Source organism: Heloderma suspectum, chromosome 4 (assembly GCF_057233095.1).
Source record: "Heloderma suspectum isolate Gila_16-S chromosome 4, 16-S_ref, whole genome shotgun sequence".
In the NCBI taxonomy this organism is placed as follows: domain Eukaryota; kingdom Metazoa; phylum Chordata; class Lepidosauria; order Squamata; family Helodermatidae; genus Heloderma; species Heloderma suspectum.
In genome coordinates, this window is record NC_139461.1 from 78838311 (window position 1) to 78865585 (window position 27275).

General features: G+C 41.2%; 2 protein-coding genes across 3 annotated transcripts in view; one reads left to right on the forward strand and one right to left on the reverse strand.

The window, feature by feature from the left end:
- NPC1 (NPC intracellular cholesterol transporter 1) overlaps nt 1–2925 on the forward strand; it is a 53876-nt gene extending 50951 nt beyond the window's left edge. The window contains exon 25 of the mRNA XM_084849694.1: nt 637–2925. Within this exon, the coding sequence (XP_084705820.1) occupies nt 637–719 (83 nt within the window). The 3' untranslated portion in view covers nt 720–2925. The remainder of the gene's footprint in view (nt 1–636) is intronic.
- On the reverse strand, nt 1030–27275 carry RMC1 (regulator of MON1-CCZ1). 2 transcript variants are annotated; one of them, XM_084849696.1, is made up of 20 exons: nt 27027–27275; nt 23729–23805; nt 22684–22768; nt 21800–21856; nt 19810–19896; nt 17701–17841; nt 16199–16302; nt 14206–14295; nt 14009–14114; nt 12533–12644; nt 10338–10382; nt 9101–9154; nt 7863–7991; nt 7426–7532; nt 5790–5909; nt 5439–5516; nt 4069–4173; nt 3567–3635; nt 3179–3404; nt 1030–1349 (listed from the first exon to the last, which is right to left on the reverse strand). In XM_084849696.1, exons 1-20 carry the CDS (start codon nt 27138–27140, stop codon nt 1270–1272), a joined length of 1986 nt encoding a protein of 661 aa, XP_084705822.1. In that variant the 5' UTR covers nt 27141–27275; the 3' UTR covers nt 1030–1269. The 2 variants fall into 2 exon arrangements, with proteins under 2 accessions (XP_084705822.1, XP_084705823.1); XM_084849697.1 differs by lacking the exon at nt 4069–4173 and having other exon boundaries at nt 1124–1349.

Below are 27275 nucleotides of genomic sequence, written 5' to 3' on the forward strand. Positions count from 1 at the left end.
GGTCAACAATAACTATGGTTAGTTTAAGACCAGCATCAGAATCCACAGTATGAAGTTGGTTTGCTTGTTTAAACTAGCCGCAGTTAATATTAACTACAATTCCCGGTTTGAATGACACGGGAAACTGTGCTTAATTAATAGCAGACACGAAAGCTTCCAAACTTGGCTGCACAGGAGAAGGGTAGCATTTTCATGCCTCGCTAAAATGTAGTTTACTGTAAAACCCAAACACAGCCAATAGGACTTATTCTCAATGAATAATCTATAATCTACAAGATTGTAAATCTAGTTTTGTTACAACTTGATACCTTGAGTTGCTTTGAACATACGATGCATAAGCCTGTTATGCTTGTTAAGTTAACATGTGCTATACCTGAAATAAGAACACAGTTGCCTTATTGTATTCATGGATATGATTAACACTGTCATACTTATCCACTGTCTTATCCATTAGTTGTCCTGTGCAGTAACAAATGCCTTTTGAAATTACTATCTCTGCACATAGATTTTACTTGACCACTTTGTTCTGGAAAAATATATTTCAAGCTCAGTGGGACAGTATTTACATCAGCTTTTTTTATAACTTAGCATTAACTAAAATATAACTTCTGAATCCATTTTTCCTTTTTTCCTCAGGGCCCTCAGTAAATAAAGCTAAAGCACGTGCGGCACAAGAAAGGAACAAAGGTACAGAAAGAGAGAAACTGTTGTTCTTCTAGCCATTTTAAACAACGTGGTCAGTGGACTCTGGTTGAAGCCCTCTTCATCACAAGTTGTAGCAATTTTCTATGACTACTGTCTCGCAGCTGCAAAACACTACTGGATTGATTTGATGTCCATCTAAAAGCAAGAGGACCAGTAGTACTGGCCAGTTTGGACTCAGGAAGTAGCACAGACAACATCACACTTATCAGTATTACTAAAATTAACACGATCATAAATTATTACTATTTAATAAATTCTAGCTTTCATTCTTGTAAAAGACCGTTGTTCCACAACATAACTTTCCTGATGAAATTTAAGGTGACATGTATGAGAATAGATTGCAGAACCACTGACAGTTTTTTAAAAATGTAAGTCAATGCAAATTTGTGGCTCTATTTTTACAAAATTAAGCCATCAGTTAAAACGTTGTAATATTTTTAATATTTGCCAAAGGGTCTGTATATATACTTTATTATAAAATACGATTTTTTTAGGTCAAAAGTATCGGTACAGAAATGCAATAAATTAAGTTTATACATTTTGTATTGAAATAGGTTTACTACTTCAGAAAGTAGTAGGCTTCATTAGTGCTTGGTCTCCAAAAACGTGCTTAAAAAACATGACGTGTTCTTCACAGTGTTCTCCTAGAAAACAAAAGCAAACAGTGCAAGGTAGTTCAAATTTGATTCCACAAATGTTTGCCCTATCTTCCCAGTATCTTTAAAAATATATTTTTTAACTTCAGGAGCTGCCTTTGTTTAAACAAAGCTACAAACTGTTGCTTTAGCTATGCACTTCTCAAACTTACAAATTGGGCAGCTAGCCCAGCTGGAGCACAAAGCACAAATAGCTGTCTTTGAAAATATACTTATGCATTGAGACTTTCTATAAGTAAGACTCAGTGAACTGGAAGTAGTTTAAGGTATATGTACACATGTAATATAATTAGTCTGTGTTAAATTATTCCTAAGATAGAGTGGATCTTATGCATAATCAAATATTTTAAGGCAAGGGAAAGCAGCATCTTCTTCTTTAGGTAAAGTTAGGACACACTTAGTATTCACCATATCTTTTTTCTAGCTTAAGCAGTATACTTAGCCTTCATAACTTTGTTGGCAAACCAACACTGTTAAATTCTATTCAGACTAGCGGCTTCGTGTCAGATGTGTGCTGCTCTAATCAAATTAGCATTTTTTAAAATTTCCATACTCTTATCACTGTTGGTAGTTAAAACAACTGCTGAGAAATCCACACTACTTTCTGGAACTTTGTAGGATAGTAGAACTGCATACATGAAAGAGTATTTACACTTTTTCACGAGTTGGGAGTGGAGAATTAGAATATTCTTCCAAGGGAAAATGGGGATATGCATACCTCTAGGTACCCATAGATTCCCTACACCAAGGAAACAAAGCACTTTGATCCCAGACAGCTGCAGGGAAGTATTCCTAAACTACTACTAAATAACTAGAGGAAGTACTCCTTCCCCAATTCTGGCAAATCCACTACTGTATGGCTGGGTAGCAATTTGCTATCTTATAATGGTCAGAGTGGCAAAACGCTCTGCAGCCTAAGTAAAGGTGAATTCCTAGAGCTAAACTGACAAGACTGCAAGTGGACTGCAATTGCTACAGCTTTTTAAAGTAAGACTGTTCAATTCCTCTCTACAATTAATCTATTATAAACCACCCTTGTATGTAATCCTACAGCAAAGTAGTTATACTTAAGTCTAAATTTAAATAGTCCCTTTCATTTTTCTTCCAATTGTTATTTCCTTCAGTCTAAGTTAATGCTGCATGGAAACTGTTCATTTTAGTTACTGTTGTCCATTCCCCTCATGTTTTACTTCATGTGAAATCAGAACTGTCTTCAGTATACAAAATGTAGATACAGTGCCTTTACTGCAGAAAGTACATTTAGGAGCATAACACTGGGTGCTGCGTGTCTTTCTGTTTCTTGATTTGGGGGCTTATGTTCATCGAACTCTTTCAAGTATGTTAAAGCACTGATCATAAAACACATTAGATTGTTAATGTCAAGTCGGGAGTTAAACATGCATGCTCTAGTAGATGACTTGTAGCGGAACATCAGGCTGTTTATGAATACCTCAGCTGTTCAGTTAAGACATTTGTACAGATTTTGGTAAGATTTTGCTAACCTACATTTAAGTGGCTTAACCTTGTCCCTAAATCTTTTATAAAAGCACATTTTTCTGAACAACTTCCTCTGTTTGCCGGTGGTCCCTTACTGAAAATGTGCCTGTTTACCAATAGAACAGAAATGGAATCCTAGGTTGAAAGTGGCCAGAAAGCCAAAGAAACATTATCTCTGAGCCTTGAATCTCACCAGTCTTACTAGAGGATTGACAGGTCCCATCCCATTTAATAAACTTTTCAAAAAGGTAAAGGCTGAATGGGATTCTCTTGACATGCTTTGTCAAGTTTTTGTTTTTCCTTCTCAAACTGCTGTTTACCTGGAGTGAAGCTAGGGTTTCCACGTAATCGCTGATTCCTCTGCTCAAAGAACCTGAATATGGTATAGAAGAGCATCTCATCTTCAGTCTGCTTTGCTGCATCAAGGAACTTGCGGGCAGAAATGCTATCATGTCCTCCAATGCCCCTGATGAATCTCAAGGCAGCTAGTACCTGATGCTTCGACAACAAAACTTCCACTATTTCATCATTTGCTGTAGAAAGCCTCTGAAAACACAAGTGACTGCAGTGAGTGGTTCCTGAACTAATGAAAGCCATGACCACTAATTCCAGTGGACAAGGAGAATTATTTTCCCTTCCATACTCTGTGGCTTTTAAGGTAATATCTTTACCTTATTTATAGTCTCGCTCGTTCAGTTCATGACCTACCTTTAACATATCCAGGGAGAGTTGATGTGCTGGAGGGTAAATGCTCTCTAGAGACAACAATAAGCAGGCCTGAAATTAGAAGACTCTATCAGTATCTAAAGGTAAAGGTGTCCCCAACCAGTCGTGTCCGACTCTAGGGGGTGGGGCTCATCTCCATTTCTAAGCCGAAGAGCCAGCGCTGTCCGAAGACGCTTCCGTGGTCATGTGGCTGGCATGACTGAACATCGAGGTGCACGGAACGCTGTTATCAGTATCTAATACTTCACAATTAGCTATTAAACCAAAAAGCACTACGGCATAACTATCCCTGCTCAGCAATGAAGCACACAGGTGGGGGAGGGAGATGGCTTCCCAAGTCATTATCTCTCATCTCTCTGCACAGGCCACCCTGTGAGGCAAAACAGGATAATCCCACATATACTGCTGAGATCGCTGGAGAAAAGGCAGAATGTAATTAAAAACAGGAAGCAGTGAAAACCTATAGTGAAGAGAGCAAACTTACCAGAGGCTTTGAATCACTGAGAACATGGTACTGTAGAAACTGGTGAAGCATATAGAATAAGTTGTGCTGAACAAGGGTTTTGATAACCAATTCATACAGATAATGCTAAGGAGGCAAGAAAACAAGGAAGTTTCTATGCTTAAACCACTAGCAGCTAAGCAAATGTTGTAGTTACATATCACCTTAGTTCTAGGAAGAAACACCAGAACAAATGTTACTGAAAAGAGCACCTAAGCTTAAGTACAGCTCTTTAAAAAGGTATCAGAATTTTTTGAATTAATTGGTTTGGATACATATTCAGAGTAGACCACTTGAAATCAATGGGTATGCAATCTAAGTATGACCAAGTTTGGATCTAACACCTTGCTCTGAAATCAAGTAACTCTAAAGGATGCCAGTCTCTATAGCAGAGATGGCCCACTTTTGACTTCCCAGACCCCTCATGGGTCATGTGTTGCCCACCCTTGCTCTATAGTAAAGTGACTTTGCACAAGTTTTAAACTTTCTGGCAGCGACCCTCTTAGTGCCTACTAAACTGGATTTCTTCTTACAAACTCTGAAACCAGTTTAATAAACTTACACCAAATGGAAATGGCTTGATTTTCAATTAGATCTGCAGTATTTGAGTTCAGTTTAAGTGGGCTGAAAGCAACCTAAAGCCCCATACTATCTCTAGACCTGATCCAGCCACTCCCCCTATCTGCACAATTGGGTAAGCACAGCTTCCCACATGCAGGAGAGCAATGGGGTGTATGAGTGAATGGTGGAGACTGTCTGCTTGCAGCAATGTACATGAAAGAGGAAATGGTAGCAAAGGAGCAGGCTGGCTCCAGCTGTGCGTGCATGTACATACAACTCAGACACACACGCGCATGTGAAAGTGAACAGGAAATCTTAGGCTAATTATTTCCAAGACACAGTCTGGAAGAACTCAAAAGACAGTGCTCAGTATTACTTAGGCTCATTTGCAGCCCTGGAGTGTGTCACTGGATTTGACTAGGCATAAACCAGTATTTCAGAAATTCTGCACTAGCAAAAAAGAAGTTCCCTATGACTGCAGCTTTGCTCTCTCCAGTACATCTGTCCCACTACCACTGAGATCTCTCTCAATGCTGTGTGTTTATAGGAGTGAGACATGCCAGTTTATCCCTAATTGATATCTACAATTTTGCTCTGGCAGTCACTGTTCTTACACATGTCATACAGCCTATAAAACCTGCTCCTTTATTACATGTAAACTAGTAAAACTGTTCTATAGAACTATAGAACATGGGGTGGAGAGAGGAGAGACGAAATGAATGGATAACTAACTGAACAGATGGGAACCAACAGCAAAGCCTATCCTAAATAACAAGCCATTTAGTTTTTACCTGAACAGCTATCTGGAACTGGTTGAGTGAGCGAATATACTCCATTAAGACAGCTATAGTGAATTTGTGAGGTGCTTCCTATAAAGGAAAAGAGAATTTACAGAAGGAGATGCTTTAAAGCAGTCAGTTTATACAATTGGAGCCCGGTTACATTTAAGTAACTGATTTCCTGCTATTCAGATTTTCTTCTTGATTCAGAAAGATTTGTTGACAAATTACCTTCTATTTTCCGTAACAGTATAATTATTAATGTCAACTGTGACAGACTAATACTGGTGTTCTCTCTTTTTAACTGGCATATAAACAGTTACAACATGAAATCAGCATTCCAGTGTCTCTGAACTAACCAACCTTTTTTTCTGTAAAGACAGACAAAACATGGGTGTACATGTCTGACTGATCAATAACTGCCTGCGTACGGACTGGTCGTTTTGGGGGTGGATTGCTTCTGCTCTGTCCAGTTTCTAATGCCTGTAAAGGACCAAATAACACTTTATTAAAATATAGCATATTTGAAAAACGGCACTAAGATAGTAAGGCTAAAATGTGCTAGTTTTATACCCAGATCCTAATTGCATTATTTGGTATTGGGTCTAAAACTGAATGAAACTTATTTCTAAGATCAGGCATAAGCCAGAACTGCAACTTAAAAAAAATCTCACTCAAGACTGATTAAAAAGGCAAAGTTAAGAGTTCTCATTATAATACCTCCAATTAAATATGGAATGGGATTTGGTGTTTTTTGTTTTGCAATAAAGATCAAGTACTTGATGTTTTGGTGACTGCAGCTGAAACTCACTATATAGCACTTTTATGTTACATGCAAAACAGGGAAGCTACATTTGATTCATCCAACCTGTAGCGAATTATCGCATGACATGACAACCCATTGTGGGTAACAAGCTGCCATGGGTTGTCATGTCATCCGAATCTGGAGCACTTCCTGCAGAGTGGCTTATTTTGGGCCACCCTGACAGCCCATGGCTTGTTTTAGGGGTTGTTTTACTCACAATGGGTCAGCATGTCATCCAAACCCAGCAGAGCTAACCCATCGTGGGTTGTAGCAATCTGGTACGGAGCTGTTCAGCAAGAGCAGCAACGCCCCCATCGCTCTTCCCTGTTGCTCCCACCCAAGCTGCCTCAAGCCTCCGTCACCAGTGATAGCCCCTCCAACAATGCCCAAATGGCATTTGGAGCAGGGGGGCTGTCACTGGTTCACCAACCCCTTTTTATTTTTTGGCCCAACATTTGCACAAATGGGCCAAAATATATATTTTCAGCCCCAGGAATTCGTGCAAATGTGTTCGGAATTTTTTAACATTATTATTTGTCAGTTTTTCACAGTTGTATGAATCTGCACCTGGACACATCCATGTATGTTTTAGCTGTCAAAGGGAACCAAGTGCAGTATGAAACATACAAGGAATGTGACAACACAAGATTATATATTGCCCACTTAGCAAGGTGAGCCTCAGGGTTTTAAGTGTTGAACTGACATTTATGAGTACCCTGCCTCCATTCCACACTTCCCTAAGTCTCCAGCAAGTCCCTTTAAGAGAGATCTAGCCTCCCCCACCATTTTCACAGCTCCCACTTGGAGCAGTTACTGCCATAGTTACTACGAATGGGAGCTGCGAAAAGGTCTGAGGCCAAAAAAAATTTTTAAGCCGGGGAATGAAAAGGGGTCGCAGTCAAGAGTGGGGAGGGGATGGGATGGGCAGACAAGAAATGTTCTGCCATGCAGAATACTGGGATAACAGGTGGAGGACGAGGGGGAAGGAGTGGGACAATAACCTATGGTGAGCCTGATTGTCTGTCAGGTGCACATGGGTTGTTCTGAAAATGACCCTGTGTAGCTTATTCCCATGGTGGGCTGTCATGCCTTGTGAACCTGCCCAATGTCAAATTAGTGACCAAGAGATTCTTGGTAATCAGAAACAGCATGTATAAGATACATGGCTAGAAGAAAGCAATGTTAATAACTTGCCATATTATAAGTCTGGTCTGCTTCCAGGTATTTCTTATACTCATTATTGAGTTTGTCAAAAACCGTGGCAATCACACTCAGTGATCCTCTGTCTAGGTCACTTAACACTGAAACAGAAAAATGCACAAGACAGTTTTTTTAAAATTCACTGTTACATTAGATTTTGCAGATGTTTCTAGAACTTAATAGCTGTTTACAGACATCATTTCAGTCCAAACTCTCATTTGGCATGATGTAATCTTGGTTCATATAGACAGTTGTAGTATGAGCTGTGAAAGTAGGCAACTAAAATATAGTTACTCTTATCAAATGTTATTATGCTAACAAGACGCCACTTCCCGTGATCGATAGGGGAATAGGATGGTGTGTTTTCAGAAGTACATTCCTAGAAGGCTTTCCACAACAATAACTTTTGCAAACTGGAAGCAAAAACTTACTCTGAGAACACACTGAGAGAATAACCATCTTGCAGTCTTTTCTCTGCAGAAGAAAGTCCATTAGCTTCCCTTTGTCTGGCAACAGATTAACTATAGGTTCAAGTTTCACTTGCAGATTCCAGAGATAACCTGCATTAAAAACAAAACAGCAAATCCTTTTTCAAAAGGGATCTAAACCTACCACAGTAGTAAGATGCACCTAAGAGAGCCTAGTAAGATCTTATTTAAAACATCTTTGTCCTTATAAAATACTTGTAGAAACATGTCAAATGCAGGATTTTCTGGGAAATATTGGATCAGAAAATTTTCCAATGACAATTTCATTATTTCCATAGGAAAATTTTCTGATGCCCTAGGAAGATCTAATTTAGCATGTTTATTTACTTTTATTTAGCAAACAATAAATCTTAAAGAAGTATCCCATTAATTCTTGGCCGAATACACCACAGGTATTTGAACTAAAATGTTGGGGTGGGGGTGGGGGAAGTATACTTAATGTGATTTGAATGTTATGTAGACATTTTTATTAGAATACTTGTAAAAAAATTAAAGACAATAGCATGTTCTTCCCTTACATTGTTTAAATTCAAGAAAAAAACAAAAGTAATGAAAACTGTTGACATAGTAATTAATTTTAGCAACCCAAAGAATTGTGCATGATATGCAGACAACCTCTCATCTATTTCAACAGAGTTAAACTCTCTTCTGCTAAGGTTGTTGGGGCACCTTCAGTTTCACTGTCACTACTTATTAGCTCCACTTCACTCCAAGACATATATGTATTTCAGAGACATTCTCTCATACACTTGCTAGGGAAAGTCACCTGAAAAACATTAAGTACAACTTTGAAACTGCTAAGCTTCCCTAATATATTTGCAATTGGCACACATTTGTTTTTACTAATGAACTTTTGAAATGGAAAAATTTACATGGAAAAGCACTGGAAAATTTTATGTTGGAAAAAGTTCCCTCCCACATCAGTGGCCAAATACAATGTCCAAGCCAAAGAGTTTACCAGTACTAACTTACTCCTTTATCACCACATGTTGGTACAATATTAGAATAACTATTGATTTATAACTAGTTCTTCAGTTATTCAAGATACTCACTTAAGGTAGCATATCTAAGATATTAAAATTCAATAAGCTTGAGGGTAGAACATCCAGTACTTCATATTACAAAATAAGCATCTATATGAACTAATGAAAAAAGAAAAGCGTTGATAGCTTCAGACTTACCCTCACTTGCGCTGATGATAATATCGGGCTCAAAGACAATCCAGGATGAGGAATCTAAATGTTAAACAAAACCCTACAAAAGTCTATTGGCCTTTGCCTCTCTCAAAAATCTCAACTGCTGACAAAGCCACTTTGGATCTAGCTCATAAAGAGCTATGAAACTAGTTTCATACCCCCAAGGGGGACTGGGACTTGTATTTCTTAAACAGGAGATAGCCACTCCCTATATTACATAACAAACTCTTGACATAGGGGTGTTTCATAAGCAGTTTGAAGATCTGCTCTTCAAAAAGAAAGAAGTCAAATTTCACTGAGCATATCCAAGTGACTGAGTGCACTTAGAGTAGCTCTTTGGGTCATTCCCCCCCCCCCCCCCCGTTAACTTCTCTTTGAAAACAGATTACAAGGGCCAGGACTTATAAAAAACAATCTGGAACCGTATAGTTGCGACTCTAATTCACAAAACAGCAGTGCATTTTCCACATGTGTGCACACATTTCTGGTTGCTTAGTCATATTCTATAATATTTAGGGCAAGATCCAATGGTGCCCTTGTGCAGGCAGCCAGATCCGCCCATTCCGGTGCATGGGCAGCCGCAATGCAGTGCTTCTGGAGGCAAGCCCCAAAATGACTGGAAAGGCTCATTTCTGGAAGGGCACAACCTGTCCCTTCCAGAAACAAGCATTTCCAGGCTTGCCTAAGGAAATGCTACATTGGGGCCACCAGCGGTAGGGGCCGTGTGCACATCACGAAGGGTGGATCTGGCCTCCTGTGCAAAGGCACCATTAGAAGCCTACAGAGTGTCTGGCTGACCATTTTTTAAAAAGCTCTGACAACTGCTGAATAACCTCCCCTCAGATGATTAGTACTTTCCCAAACTGTGTTAACAGTTCATCTAGTAATAGTTATATGGTAGATGCACCTTATGTTTTAATTCAAACAGTGTCTTCAATTTGTTCTTTCGAAGCTTGATCAGTGTTACTGAAGTACTAAGGATGCAATCCTATGTACACTTACCTGGCAATAAATCCCACCAAGCATAGTGAAACTTCCAAGTAAACATGCAAAGGACTGTGTTGCAAGCCAAATTTTATACTTGTTTCAGAGCTGCCCTGCATATTTCTGTTGCAATATCAATTCTGTTCCTTCCAAATACAAAATGCCACATGTTTATCACAGGACACAGGTAAGACCTATGGTTTTATTTCAGAACAAAGTAGAAACTGTTCAAGGATACAAAGTTTACAGGGAACTGGAAGCTGACTGGTTACAGAAGCTGGACCTGCATGTGGGGAAAAGATATTGTATTACTCACTCATGAGTCAGAAGACATGCATTTATTTAGAAAAGTTATGCCAACACAAATTTCTTCCATAACAATATATTATATATACTGAAGAGCTAAGGCTACAGCTCAAGATTAGGCCCAGAGCTTATTTTAATATATTGAAAAATAAAACCAACCACCTAAGAGACCCCACTAGGTTAAGATTTAAACTTTTTAAAATATGCAATATATATAAGATATATTAGTAGGAAATCTTTTCCAGCCAATTGGCTTTACAATCAAGAAACGCAGAGGTTGACTGTTTGTTGCTATCTTCCTGCCCAGGAGCACTTCTGTTATAAAGCTATAGCTATTTTCCAAGGAAGCCATGATATATTATTAGTGGGAAGATGGATTGTTAACCAATTAGGCCATAGTGATTTAGAGAGCTGAATGGAATCTGGAGATTAATGTTGGGATTTACTGTGATACGTTCATTTTCTGCAGTGGATGGAGGATATCCTTTGTTGGGTTGCTCCTCCCACTTCCTCTGATAGGCTGGAAAATGTAAATTAAGTTTAACACACACTCCCTAGTGGAGTGGCAGCTTACACCCAGTTTTGGAAGGTGCCGTAGTATAGGAGACAGAACAAGGAGGAAACACAACCTCCCAAAGACTTAAGAACAACAGGACTAAAAGTTATGACTTAGAACAGCGGTGCTGAAGCTATTTCAGCCTGAGGGCCAAATACAATTTCAACGAAGCTTTCGGGGGCTGCTTTCCAGTGGAGGGCATGGGCAAAGATAAAGGGAGTGAAGACAGTGTCCTTCCATAATAGGAGGGTGTTTGATCTCTGAATACCCTCCTCAGGCTGGGTGTCATCAAAAATGTACCGCCTGTGTGGGAAGCAATCTCTCCTCCAGTACTGCCATGCCCCCATGAGCTACAACAGCAGAATGGAGATAGGGAATGGCCCTGACAGACTAGCAGCTCTGAGGGGGTGTCACACCATATGGGTGGCATGAAGCCCCCTAGCCAGCCTCACAGTCCTCCTTACCTGGATTTCCCAGTCAGGGTCAAACTTGTGCATAGGGAATCGACTGATAACCCAGGCTAAATTCCTCAGATTGAGAGGAAGTGTACTATGAAGTGTGCTTCAGACCTAATTTGCATATTCTTGCCTATCTGATTAAGTGGGAGGAGCAACACATCCATGCATATCTTCCTTCACTGCAGGAAAAAGTGCCTGTAACATCACAGATAAGAAGCAACACCACCCACTTCCCATCTCCTGTGCCATGCTGTGACTCTAGGAGACCTTGTGAGGCAGTTTCACTTCCTGCAGCTGGCCTTCAGACTTTCCTGTTGAGACCAGCTCTGCTTGTTGTTGGGGTATGCATGTGGGAAACTGACAAGGGGTATCCTAGTACATTTCCATATGATTGGGCAAAGGTCTATACTAGGGGTGGGGAACCTGTGGCCCTCCAGATGATGTTGGACTCTCTCCCTTCAGTCCCAGCCAGCAATGTCAGGGGTGATGGAAGAAGTCCAACAACATCTGGAGGGTCTCTTGCACAAGGGTCAGGAAGAGAAGAGTATGTCCACTCTCAAAGACTCACTCTTTGTTTCCTGTATCAAATCCACTGTCCAATGTGAAAGTGGCAGGAGCATGTCCCCAATGAAGTTGACACCTATTTCAGTGAAGATTCCAATGCAGGGGAAGAGATGCATGTTACTTGGAAGGTGCAGTTAAAATACCAAAGCAATGAAGAGAAGAAAGGGCAAAAAAGGAGTGGGATAAATCTGACCAAGGTCCATCTTGACCAGGGCACCTACTAACTCTTTCTTTCCAGGCAATGCCAAGCTTCCATTGTCTGGTTAACGCTACCCTAGAAAGCTTGGGTGGGCCACTCTTGCAGGGGTTCCCCCCATCAAGTACATGACAATTATATGAAACATTAACAAAAGTAAGCAATCTTGTTCTTTACTTATTAAATAAAAAGTGAAAGAGATGCACAATTAAATGTGTTAGATCTTCCAGTATCTTTCTTCATATTTTATTTTCCTATTCATATTCTATTTGTCAGAAAACTATCATACCTATGTTCAAAACCACAGATCTACATGCCAACTGCATTTTCAACATAGTAAAAAAAAATCCCACCTGCCACAGGAATCTGATAGGGTTGTATGGATCGAGCTGGAAGTACAAGTTGATGAAGGGTAACTGTACCATCAAATTCTCCTTTTAGTTTGATATCAAATATAATTGAGGTCTAAAATTGAAAACAGAAAAAAGTCTCTTTGCGACACACACCAAAACCAATTCATATGGGTTGGATCCAGGCTTGGTCATATGTAAAGTAGACCCACTTACTTCAGTGGTTCTACTCTAAGTGTGACTGAGTCTGGATCCATCCCTATGAACATCAGAAAACACAAAATGGCGGAGCAGTCAGGCTCAATCTATTATTATGTGGCGTCACAATTAGCACAAGTGTTAATGTGTGGAAAGACTTTATGTATCCCAATGTGGATTCAAATTAAACAGCACTATACATCTCTTTCATTGAAAGCCATTTTATGGGATGTACACTGTAAAGCTGTCAATTTCCACAAACAACTGAGTATTAGGCTTAGTATTAAATTCAAAGATTCCAAGATGAATGACATAAGCATCTTTCCCCAGTCATATAACAACTGGCATGGATTCCATTACATCCAATTTTCAAAAATGAGAGAAATAAAAAACAAAAAATATTTCCCACAGCCAGGCATCCTCTTGGATTAAGATGGGTCTTAAACCTTTTTATGAATCTGTATCATGACAATTTGCTTCTCTTAGAAGTTGCAACAGCGGTCCCCAGAGACTTTTCTATTGCAGTTTGAATATTCACAAATACAAAGTGGTATGGAAAAATATAAGTCTAACTGTCGGGGGGCAGGGAGGCATTCTCAAGGCAGAGTGGCTGCTGGAGAAGGAAGGGCTGACCCCTCTCCAACACATGTCCCTCCCTTGAAAAATCACCCTCCCCCACTGAAGTCAGACCTTTAAAAGCCTCTATTGGTGCCAATACAGGCTTGTTAAAAAGCCTATTTACAGTTCTGGGGGGACTGCTGGAGGGGAGGGCTAACAGCTATCACTCTCCCCCTTCAAGTCATGCCTCCATGCTGCAATCAGGCTTTTTAAAAGCCTGACTGCAGCGGGGGAGGGGCAGTGTGTGCGTGTGCATGTATGACAAAGAGAAAGAGACAGTGTGCATATGAGTGTGTGAATGCAGTCTGGGCAATCGCGTCACAGCCACAAGCCAGCAGTGGATAGCCCTACCCACTTTTGGATGTAGCTGTGGCTCCTGACACACTTGCCTGTAACCAATTCAACCCTTGGGCCGACAAAGGTTCCCCACCCCTGATCTATATACTAAATCAGGGGTGGGTGACAAGTTGCCCCCCAGATGTTTTGGCTACAACTTCTATCAGTACTAGCCAGCATAGCCAATGGTGAGGGATGATGACCAATTTGGTTTTCTAGACCAAAACATCTCGAGGGCTGTGAGTTGTCCACCCCTGTGCTAATCCAAGCAAAAGCAGACAAAGGAAGATAAAATCATCTCCTTTAACTGCTGAGAGAAAGTTGTACCTCAGTATCCTGATGATGAATTACCACCAAGTTATCCACAACATTCAGCGCAAACTTGCCAGTCCTGTATAACTTCAATATATGCAGCTTCTTACATGAGCCTTCCCTAGGGTAGTCAAAGAAACAGAGAGGATATGCTTATCAACAACATTAACTTTATGCTTTTAGTGTTTTTGCTATTAAAGAAACAAACTTACCTTGGTAAATGATAAAGAACCACCTCAGCTCCAGTACTGTTGGATGTCCTTGAGTGATGTCTCAAGTAGAGAACATAAAGCTGCCTGTATCTAAGAAGAAAGAATAATTTTGAACTCATGAGCAGATTTTTAAGAAAAAGATGTGGATGGATTTCTAAGGCCTTTTTTGGCATCCACACAGGTTTGTAGTATTGCACTGTATATCTATAATGCATTCTTCAAGGCTTACAATGCCAAAGTGAATTTACCAAGGTCAGATTGGTTAAGGGTGCAATCCTATGCACATTTAGAAAGAAAAAAGTCCTACAAGTCCCGGCATGCCCCAGCCAGCTATGTAGGACTTTTTTCTGTCAAAACGTGCATAGGATTGTGCCCTAAGACAACTTATATATACAACATCCTCAATGTACGCTTACCAGCCTTATTTTATCATTCAAAGTATTTTGACTAAAAGGGTTTCCATTACTTCCTTTGGAGGCTATTCATTGTCAATTAACTTTCCTTGATATTCTTCTTATTATTCTCTTAGGTTCATCCCATTTTGGTCTTGTGCATCACTGTCTCCCCCTCCACACGCATATCTTACACAGGGATGGGGAAAGTGTGGCCCTCCAGATGTTGATGGACTGCAACTCCCATCAGTCTTAGCCACCATAGCCAATGGTGAAGGATGATGGGAGTTACAGTCCAAAACATCTGGAGAGCCACACGTTCTCCATCCTGCCTTACACAGAAGCATGCCAAATACGAAACTAAAGTGCCTTGTAAATGTACTGAACTCTGGAGAGGAAATATTTTCTTCTCTTTTTTTCAGACTACAATGTTTGGGCGTGATCCAGCAAAAGTGAAGCATGTTTAATGCCTACTGATTTCAGTGGGAGAGAGTTAAAAGCTGCTTAACTCTTGCGCTGAAATCAATAGAGAAACAAAAAAGGCATCTATCCATGGAACTAAGGGTATAAGAAACATCAAAGGTGCACATGAAACAAAGCACTTTGAGGCCAATGTGTTTCAAGCTGAAAGAAAACTTCCTCAGAGGCATGTGATACAATTTCATTTTTTAAAAAAAAAAAAAAACCAGTACTCATAAGAAACCCTGGGATAGTTTAGTGCTTCTGGATTGAAATGCTGGGAGACATTCCTGCCTAGAGTTCTCAAATAAAAGAAGTGCAGCAACTTACAGGTTTGAATGCCTTTCACCTTTTCAAGTCAGAGGCATTCAGTTCCCTCTGCTTTGTCTTATGCACTATGTTAGCAGAGTCTCAAAAAGTTCCTTTTAGGAAATAGTTTTAGTCTGAAGTAACTGCGGGAGGGCGAATCTTTAGTAAACTGCTTTGCTTCTTAAGCATATTTGTGGTTTCTTTTCTCCTTTGTTCTCTGAAATCAATTGACTTAAATGTGGCTGCTGCAGCAACAATGTAATTGAGATGGCCTCACAACTACTATTAAATACAACAGCGTGAAGGCTAACTGGGACTTGTGAAAAAACAGGGGTGAAAGGGGGTCCCACTCCCTACTTTCTGCTCCCAAGGAACTGGCCTGGCTGTCCATGCTGTGGGTGCTCCTCGGCCACCATGCTCATGCTTGAACCTAAAAGCCGTGCTCATGCTTGAACCTGTGTCGCAGGCTGCAAACTGGTGCCGTCTCCAGCTCCTGCAAAGATCAGCTGGCTGCCCTTGCCCGCTGCGCCACCCAACTACCAAATACAGACAAGTCCCCCTACTTGTCGGAGGCTCTTCCTGTCCCTTAGTTACTAGGACAGAAATATAGATCAAATGTATGGCCCTCACTTCTCTCTCCCTGCCACAGGAGTTATCTTTAACTGCATCACTTTCCTTCTAAGGAAAGGGAATTTTCCCTTGTATCTTTCAGTTCCACACAGAGCAAACTGATTGCTCACGTAAGAAAGATAAAAGCACCTGTCTACATCCTAGGACAAAAGTAATCTGAAAGGAGATTCCCCTGCACCCCCCACTTGCGCAGTAATACTTACATTGTAGCCATAGCAATATCTCTTTCAGAAAGGCTAAGCTTGGATGCCTTTGGGGCTGCAGGTAATTCAATTTCAAACTTTGATAGCTTTGACATAGCTCCACCCTAGAAGAAAGCAGGTTTAAAATGTTGTATCTAATCTCATGTAGGGTGCTGATGCACTCATGTTCCCGGTCAACAGCTGGTTGGCCACTGTGTGAACAGAATGCTGGACTAGATGGACCCTTGGTCTGATCCAACATGACTCTTATATTCTTTTCCAGTTATCGTAATATTTCTTACCAATCTATAGTACTTTCTAGTATCAAGGGTATGGATACTCAAGCATTCCTCCACCACAAGGTGAAAAGCAACTACAATATTTTTAGCCTACAATCCTAAATGTGCAACTTAAAGTATGTTCTATTTGATTTCAATGGTCCCGAGAAACAGCTTTAAGACTGGATGAATTGTTAAGAACATACACAGACTATAACAAGCATCCATTCAACTGTACAATGCTCTAGTTTTAACTAACCTAATATAATCAGAACTGGAAAATTTCCTACGTATATGGTTATCTAAAACTTTAATACTAGCTCTGAAATTTTTTCAGCACCCTAAATTTTTCCCACATGCCTTTTTTCAAATTAATGTACAGGTTGGTACTGGAATCAGTATCAAGGGCAATCCTACTGGATCCGCCCTTGATAGACACAAGCTTCTGAACTCAGAGGCTTACGAGTATCCAGTGCAGAGCGGGAGGCGTGGCAGAGATGATCCTTGCCCCTGCCATGCTTCCTGCTCTGCATTTTAGCTAGATGGGTTTGTTCACCCATCTAGCTGAGGTATCAGGGAGGGGGAGGGAAGTAGGCTGGGGATATGGTGTAAGGCATCCACTCCCCTCCCTGCCCACCAACACGCCCCCTTTCCCTTCCCTCCAATGTTGCTTTGTGACCTCAGAGAGGAAGCCAGAGTGGTTCTCTCCTCACCAGCTGCAGGGGGGCAGGGGAGAGGGCAGGGAGCTTGGATTCCTGGGTCCGACGTCAAAGCGCTGTCTCTGAAATTGGATCCAGGAATCCAAACTAGACTCTGTCTAGGGGCCATGGGATTGGTCTCCCCAGCAACTTTTTAAAAAAATCTATTGACATGGTTTCTATGGGCATTCTGTTCTTTTTTAAAAAGCATGATTTTAATATGGTGGTTTAAGCTTTTTATTCTTTTACTGTTTTATCTTCTGTGTTCACTGCTCTGAAATCTGTTTTAGATGTGGAGCACTATATAAATATTGTAAATAAATAAGTAACCTTCAGAAGAACTAAGTGATGCCAGAGGGTTAAAACAAATATTATGACCAACTCATCACAACAATTTTTTAATAGAGACTTTTCTTTTGAAATCTTAACAGTGTAAAAAAATGTACAAAAATGTACCTTTGGTCCACAGGCCAAAGGAGATGCACTGGAATGACTATGATTTATTCACTTCCAAAATTAGAAATAATTAATGTCTGGCAATTCTTACCTTAAAATAGAATGGCTGTAGAACATTTCCAAGAACTGTGGTTGACAAAAGAATGACAGAGCTCTCAGGACAGTACATGTACCAGTTTACATTGATATTCTGACTCTTCAAAAGCTTTAAAGTTCGTTTCTCTGGTAATACCTGAAAACACAAAGTAAAGTGTTACAGTAACTCCAATATGCTACATATTTCTAAATATACTACAAATTATATAGTTGCTAAACCCCAAACAATTCATTAAGGGCGCAATCCTATACATGTTTAGACAGAAAAAATCTTACAACTCGTAGCATTGCTCAGCCAGCATGGCTGTCTGGGGAATGCTTGGAGTTGTAGGACTTTTTTCTGTCTAAATATGCATAGGATTATGCCCTAAAAGGCCTCCAATCTTGAAATCTGCTCTAGGCGGATGGATTCTTTACTCAGCTGCAGACAATTTAAAATATCAGAGAGAGAGAGAGAGACAGAACACACACAACACGAATAAGATAAGCCAACAATAACAATGTTTATGTGCTGCAATCCTCCTCCAGTTATCAACTGGGTTTTTTATGCTATAAATCAGGGTGGGCATAAAGCAGATCTCCAGATATTTTGGACTTCAACTCCCAGCATGCCTGCTGATTGGCCATGATGACAGGGGCTTCTAGGAGTTGAAAACATCTGGTGATCTATCTCTGCCCACCCCTGCTGTAAATCACATTGCACTTAAGGATTAATGAAAAGCAAAACAGAAGAGAACATAATTGTACTTGGAAGAAGAGAGATGGCTAAACCAGCACTCTGGGTATGGATTACAATTGCGAGATGCTTAATTAAAATGACTGTCGCAAGTATAGAACTTGTTGTTGTTCAGTCGTGTCCGACTCTTCGTGACCCCATGGACCACAGCACGCCAGGCCTTCCTGTCCTGCGCTCTCTCCCGGAGCGTGCTCAAGTCCATATTCATTGCATCGGTGATGCTATCTAGCTATCTCATCCTCTGCCATCCCCTTCTCCTTTTGCCTTCAGTCTTTCCCAGCATCAGGGTCTTTTCCAGAGAGTTTTCTCTTCACATTAAGTGGCCGAAATATTTCAGCTTCAGCATCTGTCCTTCCAATGAGCACTCAGGGTTGATTTCCTTTAGGACTGACTGATTTGACCTCCTTGCAGTCCAGGGGACTCGTAAGAGTCTTCTCCAGCACCACAGTTCGAAAGCATCAATTCTTCGACGCTCAGCCTTCCTTATAGTCCAACTCTCACAGCCATACGTTACTACTGGGAAAACCATAGCTTTGATTAGACGGACCTTTGTTGGCAAGGTGATGTCTCTGCCTCTTACTATGCCGTCTAGGTTTGCCATAGCTTTCCTCCCAAGGAGCAAGCGTCTTTTAATTTCATGGCTACAGTCACTGTCTGCGGTGATCTTGGAGCCCAAGAAAATAAAATCTGTCACTGCTTCCATTTCTTCCCCTTCTATATGCCAGGAAGTGATGGGGCCAGATGCCATGATCTTAGTTTTTTTAATGTTGAGTTTCAAACCAGCTTTTGCACTCTCCTCTTTCACCCTCAACAAGAGGCTCTTTAGATCCTCTTTGCTTTCTGCCATTAGGGTGGTATCGTCTGCATATCTGAGGTTGTTGAGACTTCTCCCGGCAATCTTAATTCCGACCTGTGATTCATCCAACCCGGCGTTTCTCATGATGTACTCTGCATGTAAGTTAAATAAGCAGGGTGACAATATGCAGCCTTGTCGTACTCCTTTCCCAATTTTGAACCACTTGGTTGTTCCATGTCTGGTTCTTACTGTTGCTTCTTGACCCTCGTACAGGTTTCTCAGGAGACAGGTAAGGTGGTCTGGTACTCCCATCACTTTAAGAATTTGCCACAGTTTGTTGTATGTTTCCTAAATTCCTTCTTTGCCAAAATGAATAAGCAAGTACAGAAATGAGAAGTTAACAAAAGTTAAACTTTGACTGATTTCAAAAGGCAAACACAAATTATAAATTTGCACCATCCTATGGCCCCCCACACATTGTTTGGGAGCCACAGTATTGCTCTGTTAGCCTCAAAAGATTCAATATCACAGAACAATTTTGTAGGCCTTTAAAGAAGGATTTGTTTCCTTACCTGATAAAATTCAATTCCTTGATCTGTTATGAAGACAATTTCTGCAGAACCTGTCCAGCAGAATCCTAAAATGTTGGCATTCTTGGTCTTTAACAGCAAACAAGATTTGGTTGAAATAGGCAAATAGGCATTCAATTTCACGTAAGGCAGTCATAGCTTTATCTCTCAGTAGGAGCAATTAGTCAATGCAGAAACATTGCCTGCATATCCAGAACCTCACAAGTGCTTTGTTGTGCCCATGAAGCTCCTACACAAGTGAAGCTCTGAGTCTGCTTCAAAAGGAGAGATATTTTGTGTAGGCAAACGAAGACATTCATAGAAATCTGGCTCCAATTTTGAGCCCTCATACATGTGAGGAGCTGCTCCATTGGGTTGAATATATATATTTTAGATGGCTTTTGTACTGGGCCAAACTTTCATTACATATATTTCACTGGTTGGTCACTATGCAAGGACATATATTGTATATCACATACTCTTGCCATTCTTAAGCACAGCTTATGGCAAAAAACCAGGAAATTAAATTTACAACCTGATCCTATCCATGCTTATACAGCAACAAGTTTTACTATGTTCCATGCAACACACCCTGGTAAATACAGGAATACAGTTTTATAGCTTAAAAGAGTGATATCAAATGTGTTAATGTTCCGTACATATATCTGATAACCCCAACCCTAACCTTTGAAAAGAACAGTTGAGCTTCTTAGTTTTCTGCAGCTAACTGTAACAGAGTATTTGAAAACACGGCTATTTGATCACAAAACATATGAATAAAACATGTCTGCAAACCCATGCTGACTCCATTGTCAGGGACTGGCATGCCAAGAAGTACCCTGCATTGCACCACCTAATGTTCCATTCCAAGACTCAGACAGCACAGTGATGATCAAAGATGGACAAACCAGAATTAATTTACTAGTGTAAAGAGGGGGGGAATCTAAATGGGTACATCTGATGCTGTGCAAAGTACATATTACACAATTTTCTGTCTGGAAGTGATATTCTGTAGGAAGCTCATGTAGTGTGAATAAAACCAAGAGTCTTGCCTTTATCTAAGACCAAGTTCAGGAAATGGAAAATTAGTACTGAAAAAGCCTGGAGGAGAAGCTTGTTGGTGCAATTAAAAACAAAGATCTTGTACTAGATATTGCAGCCTGAGAAACTGCAAAACCTTTACCACCCTACAATTAACATGCTATAGATCTGCTCAGCCATAGGATACAGGGTGGCATGGCAGTTGTTCTTTTAAGGTGCTCACACAAAATTACTGGCTTTCCTCAATCCAGGCAAGTGGGTTAATTGCAAAATTGGATTTTGGAGAATTATGAGAAGAATTAATTCATATCATGGATAAAACCAGCATAGTGACGTAAGTTTTTCAAGATATGGTGGCTGTAAATATTCCCATTAGAATCAACATGACAGAGCAGAATGCAAAATGGAAAGAGAAACTGCATTTCAAAAGACAGATTATTTGTACTGCAACTTCATGAGGTACTTTCCATGATTTATTGTAAGCAGGAGAGGTGCCTAGATAAACAGAAGGGGCTTGACTTCTTGAAAAATGTGGGCCCTCTTTCAAGTAAACATATGCTTGCACCTTTATTACTTTCCAGTGACTGTTAGGGCCTTTAATAATTCCGTCTAAGAGATCTGATCCATTATTACACAGACCCCTTGAATGAACAAGACTTTCCCCTCCTTATCTCTTTATATTCACACTTGTAGAATTAAGTAACTGATTCAAACCTTGCTGATGGCCAAACATTAAAAAAAAACACCTAGAACACTGATTAGAGAGGGAGCAACACTAGAACCTAAAGCATTTTGAAGGCTTACTATGGCAGGTTTCCAGGAGAATAATGAGATGACAGCATCATGCACGTCATTTTAAACCAAACTTTTTGATTCAAACTGCTAGATTAATGGCAGTTATAATATACCGAAATACTGCTTCATTAAAGTTAAACTTAATACTTAAATGTACCTTGCATTCTTGAGTATATTCTAGTTGTGGGCTATCTGGAATGAAGTTTAGGAAGTCCTGGAATGACATCAAGAATAACAATAAAGAACACAATCCTATGCATATTTAGACAGAACAAAGTCCTACAATCCCCAGCATTCACCAGCCAGCATGCTGGGGATTGTAGGACTTTTCCTGTCTAAACATGCATAGAATTGCAACTTAAATATTTGTAGGCTGATCCTATGCAGAGTTGGGCACATCTAAGTTCACTGATTTCAGTCTCCTTAGATGCACCTTACTCTGCAAAAATCAGACTGTTCATCTACTAGAGAGATTAAAGTATATGAAGACATCTTTAAGCTCCTTTTCTGCTTTAACATCCCACTTTCCACTTAAGAACTCCCCAGTTTTTTACTCTTTTACTGGAATATAATGCTGACCAAAGACTCTGAAGAACTGGAAGGGAGAATATTAATAACAGGCGAAGGTAAAATATGAGATAGATTTCTTGTACATTTGTAACAGGATCTTTAGACAGAAATACTTAAAATACAACATGAATTGTATCGTGGTGAATTACAAAACACTAAAGTGTTTTTGTTTAGAAAACATTTTTATTATTAGCCAGCCCCTGAGAACATCTGCTCCCCTGTGTCTGGAGGGAAGAGCCTAGAATGTGGATTATGACATCAACTGCCAGGGCCATAGAGATGGCCAAAAACATCGCCATGTAGTCCTAATATATTATACCTTTTCATGGATTGTAATTGTAAGCTGCTTTGGAAGTCGATCTTGGCAAAAAAAACTCCAGAGGAATAAATAAAGGAAATAAAACAAAGCTTCTTTCATCTACCTTTCCCCAACTATTGTTAACATACAGTGACTACCTTAACATTTCTTACCACATTCTTTGATGTTCTCTGGACAGCCAGTATCTTGTTCCCCAAAGAAAACTTGATGCATTTCACTTCCCCTTTGTCTTCCATTCTATAAAAAGAGAATTACTCTAAGAATTACTTTCTGTCCTTTACAGAACAATTCTGTATATGTTCACTCAGAAGTAAGTTCAAACTTCAATCTGCAGTTCGGGTAAAATGAAAGCAGATGGTTCTGCTCTTGCAATTGCACCAGAGGAGGAGAAGGGAGGAGGGAGCACATGGCCCAGAGGTTTGTACATGTAATGTTGAGCTACAGTATAGTGTTATGGCCGAGCCTCCTTCAAACATGACTTTTACAAAGCCCAAGTCGGCAGGAGAACAGCAAGCAGACACTCTCCCTTACACTTGGAGTGATGTGTATATTGTTTTAGCGTTTAGAAAAGTTTGCTGTTGGATTAACATCCTATTCCTATGCTGAAGATATTACAGTCGGTGGAGGAACAGGACTGTGTCTGCCCACCCAACTCCTACCAGACATTTGCACCTTGGATGTCACATTTGCATAGGGCCTTTGTGCATAAAACCTGACAGTCCTAGATTCAATCCACATGATCTCTACATCCTGAATTTGTAGTGTAAAGATCACATCTACATGCACCTAGCTCTGCATGCTCAGGCCCCTATGTATACTTAACTCCCATTGTGCACATGTCAAAGTGCTCCCCCACCATGCCTACACTCTCCACATCAAACACAACATTTGCAAGGGATCATATGAACAAGCAGAACCAAAGTATTTAAAGAATTACTTATAGCATATAGTGAGCCAAAGAGACAGACTACAGATGGACACAGTGATCCTCTTCTACTGCAGTTCTGGCAACATTTGCATTCTAAGCTATCAAGCAGTACTTACTGAATCATATACTCAAGACGAAGTAACAGTGATTTTCCCCCTCGAAAGGGAATTCAAGTGACACACTTGTACTTACACAAGCTACAGCAAGACAGAACAAGCTCTCAAGAAAGCAAGCAACACACATTGTGTGTTAGAGTACACCTATATTACCTGAATGAAATGGGATTACGATCTTCCAGGCCTTTAACTACAACCCCAGTAGCTCCACCAGATCGAACAGCAAAAACCTAAACAGTTAAAAAATTAAGATACAGATTCAGTTTCAGTTTAATGTCCTACTTCGAATGTTATCAGCATCTAAATCAAAATAATTTATTTTCAGTAAGACTCTATATTTGAAATACTAATGTAATTTAATTTGATGCATACCTAATTAAAGAACTGACATAACTATTTTATTCCACATTTCAGGGCCAGTTCATTCACTCCTTCCTAAATGCAATTAGCTGCTGCTCTTCCTTAGCTACATACGTGCTCTTGATCCTGCCCCAGCCTGGGCAATGTGGGGCCTGTTGCCAGCTCCACCCTACTGAATGTGGGTCTGCTAAGAACCAGGTCGGCAGTAAATATCAAATAATGATTACCGTAACATGTTCTATACAGTGCTGCCCACACAGACCATTGAGAAATTGCAGCCCAACTATTGGTAATCACAGGCAAGCAGAAGCATATACAACTTGTACTGGCTGCCAGTGAGTTTCTGAGCTCAATACAACATGCTGCCATGCTGGTATTGTCCTTTAAAGTTCTTCACAACCTGGGATGCATGCATAGCAGAGAACACCTCTCCCCAAATAATAAGCCCTTCCACCTGCTAAGATAATTGGAGGTTCTGTTCCAGGTTCCTGTTTAGGTGAAGCTGTCTGGAGCATGGAGCAGAGCTTTTTCAGCAGCTGTCCCAGTTCTGTGGACCAGCTGCCTTCAGAAGTCTCATAATTGCTTCCTTTTTTTTTTTTTTTTTTTTAGGGACTTACCCAAGTACTTTTTTTTAGGGACTTACCCAAGTGAGGGGAAGGAGCTGGGGTGGTCTGAGTGAAATTATTTCATGCTGTTATGTTGTTTGTCATTTGTGTCAATTGTTTTTCTAGTTTTTATTAGTGTTTCTTCAAAAGCCACAGGCACACATATGGCCAAAGGTGGGTTGTGATTGCTTGCAGGACAAATTGCGATTTCTCCTTAATTTAGTCTGCTAGCGCAAGGAAGCCACAGCACAAGTGCTCTTTTTAAACCATGGGTGGGGGAACATTTTTTTCTGTCAAGGGCTGCATTCCCTTGAGGTCAAATCTGTCAGGGACTGCATGTCAGCAGTGGGCAGAGCAGAAGCCAGCAGTGGGCAGGGGTACTACGTTTCTCTGTCTGTTTTTGCAATCCCTTCTTTCTCTTTCCTCCCCGCCCCTCGCTTCCTCCGTTCCTAGTGGACTGCTGAGGAAGGGACAGAGCTTTCTCACCAGAGGTCTGAAGATGCACAAAATTAGGCCTAGGGCTGCAGATGGTCTATTCCTGTTTTAAACAGGCCAAAGAGATGGCTCAAAAGTACCGTGGGGAAAACACAGGATTTGATGCCAAATTTTGGTTACCGGATTCCCAGCTGTCTTTCAGAACCACACCGAGAATCCATAATAAAAGGAGATCACAAGAAAGCACTCGCTAAATAAGCTAGGGAAGCAGACATGTGATTGTCCCTAAAAAAAGTGTATTCAGACGTGTAATTTTTTCACTTGAAGAGGAAAAAAATTGTACATTATGTCAATTTTGGCTCTTAGGAACAGGGATAAGACATCTGTCATACGAGTTATTTATGGATTAAATAAATAAATATGACCCAAGAATGCTACAAATTGTTTGTATATCACACACACACATGCGCACGTGCTATATAAGCACCTAAGAATGCTACTGAAGCTACTTATGGTAAACAGAGTGCAGGCTATGGACACCAAATCCGGGCTTCACTCACAACATGGTTTTGTAAGGAAAAGTATAACCATACTAACAAGGGATGTGTTCTGCTACTAAACCTAAGCCGACACCTTCTGCAAGCCATCAGTGTAGCATCCCAACCTGCCAAAGCAAGTACTGATTTCCAGGAAGCCAGAATGACAAAGCACAAATGGGGGTGGGGTTCTGACCCTTAATATTTGCACAGAAGAGAAAATATCAGCAAGGACAGCTTTTCTTACCCTTGCAGGTGTATGACACGACAAGCTGCACCTGCTAAATTCCCCCCCGCTATGCAACTATTAAAAGATAGTCCCCCACTGCATCAGGTCACCCCCATACATACACACACCTCTTAGCCTTAGAGAGTAGTAGTAGACAGGGTTGCCACCTTTCCTCCCGTAGCAGGCGTCCTGTACATTCCTCCCGTAGCAGGCTACGTAACAGGCCTCTCCAGCGTAGAAACAGAATTGTGGGGAAAGCTTCACCTATGAAATCTCTATCTGTCATACACCTGTAAATAGTTGCAGGGATTCTTTCCCGCCCCTTAAAACAAGAGCTAATCCTACTAAGAAGTTGAAGAGCCTCACCCCAGCTTCTACATCCATACAAGACCAGCCTACTACAACTACTACAGAAAACCTGTATCTATCTAGAGGATTGTGAGTTATACTAAAAAAAAAGAAAAAAAAAGAAAAAGGTGCCCTATCATCCTGAACTGGTAATTCCTCACTCATTTTCAACAGCTCACTCAGAATCCACAAGTTAGTCACAGCAGTAAAGTTCTTAAAAGAAAAGTTCAGAAAAAGATATACAAAGGGGCACAGGCCTCTTGTATCTTTAATAGTAGCAAGAAGGGCTTTTTCGAATCCAGTCACGACAAGGTCCACTTACTTAAACATATTAATCCGTCTAAAAAAGCCTTCCCCAACCCAGTGCCCTCCAGATGGTTTGAACAACAACTCCCATCAGTCCTGACCATCAGCCATGTTACGTGGGGCTGATGGGCACTGAGGTCCAAAGCATCTGGAGGGCACAAGGCTGGGGAAGGCAGGTCTGGAAGGCCATTGTTAAAAGATACAAGAGCCCCCACCGCCCGCCCTCCCATGCCGCCACCCGGGGGAGAAAAGGAAGGGAGGAAGGGGCCATGTACTGTGGGTGAGAGTGGAAGCGGACCCCATGACACAAGATGCAGTTACAGGTGGGTTTGGTGTCTGGCAAACGTGGAAGACTCTTACTGCACTATACTACTAGTGCCGCCTAAAAGATGCGTCCATCACAGATACCACTTTCCCCAACCCCTGGTGCCTTCCAGATGTGTTGGCCTCCAATTCCCAGCATGCACAGCAAGGGCACCGAGCTGGGGAAGGCTGTCGCTCTCCCAGCGCGGCGGCGGCGGCGGCGGCGGCGGCGGGGGGGGGGCGGAGTGAGCGCGTGACAGGCCGGTTGCGCGGCGGAGGGACGGGATGGCTGGAGGGCTCCGCCCCTTCCCGCGGCCTCCGCCCCTCACCTGCTTGTTGGCCTCGTCGAAGAAGACGCAGTTCACGGGGCTCGCCTTCTCGAACTGCACGGGCCGCGCGCACAGCGCCAAGTAATAGTCCTCCGGGCCGGTGGCCGTCGCCATGGCAGCGGGAGAAGGGCCCGGAGAGCGCGCAGTCCCCCGCCTCCTTGGGCCCCTTCGCGCCCTCCCGCTCGCTGCCGCTGGCCGGCCCGGCGCGCGCGCGCGCGACTGTCCGAATGCGGGAGTCTTCCTCTCCGC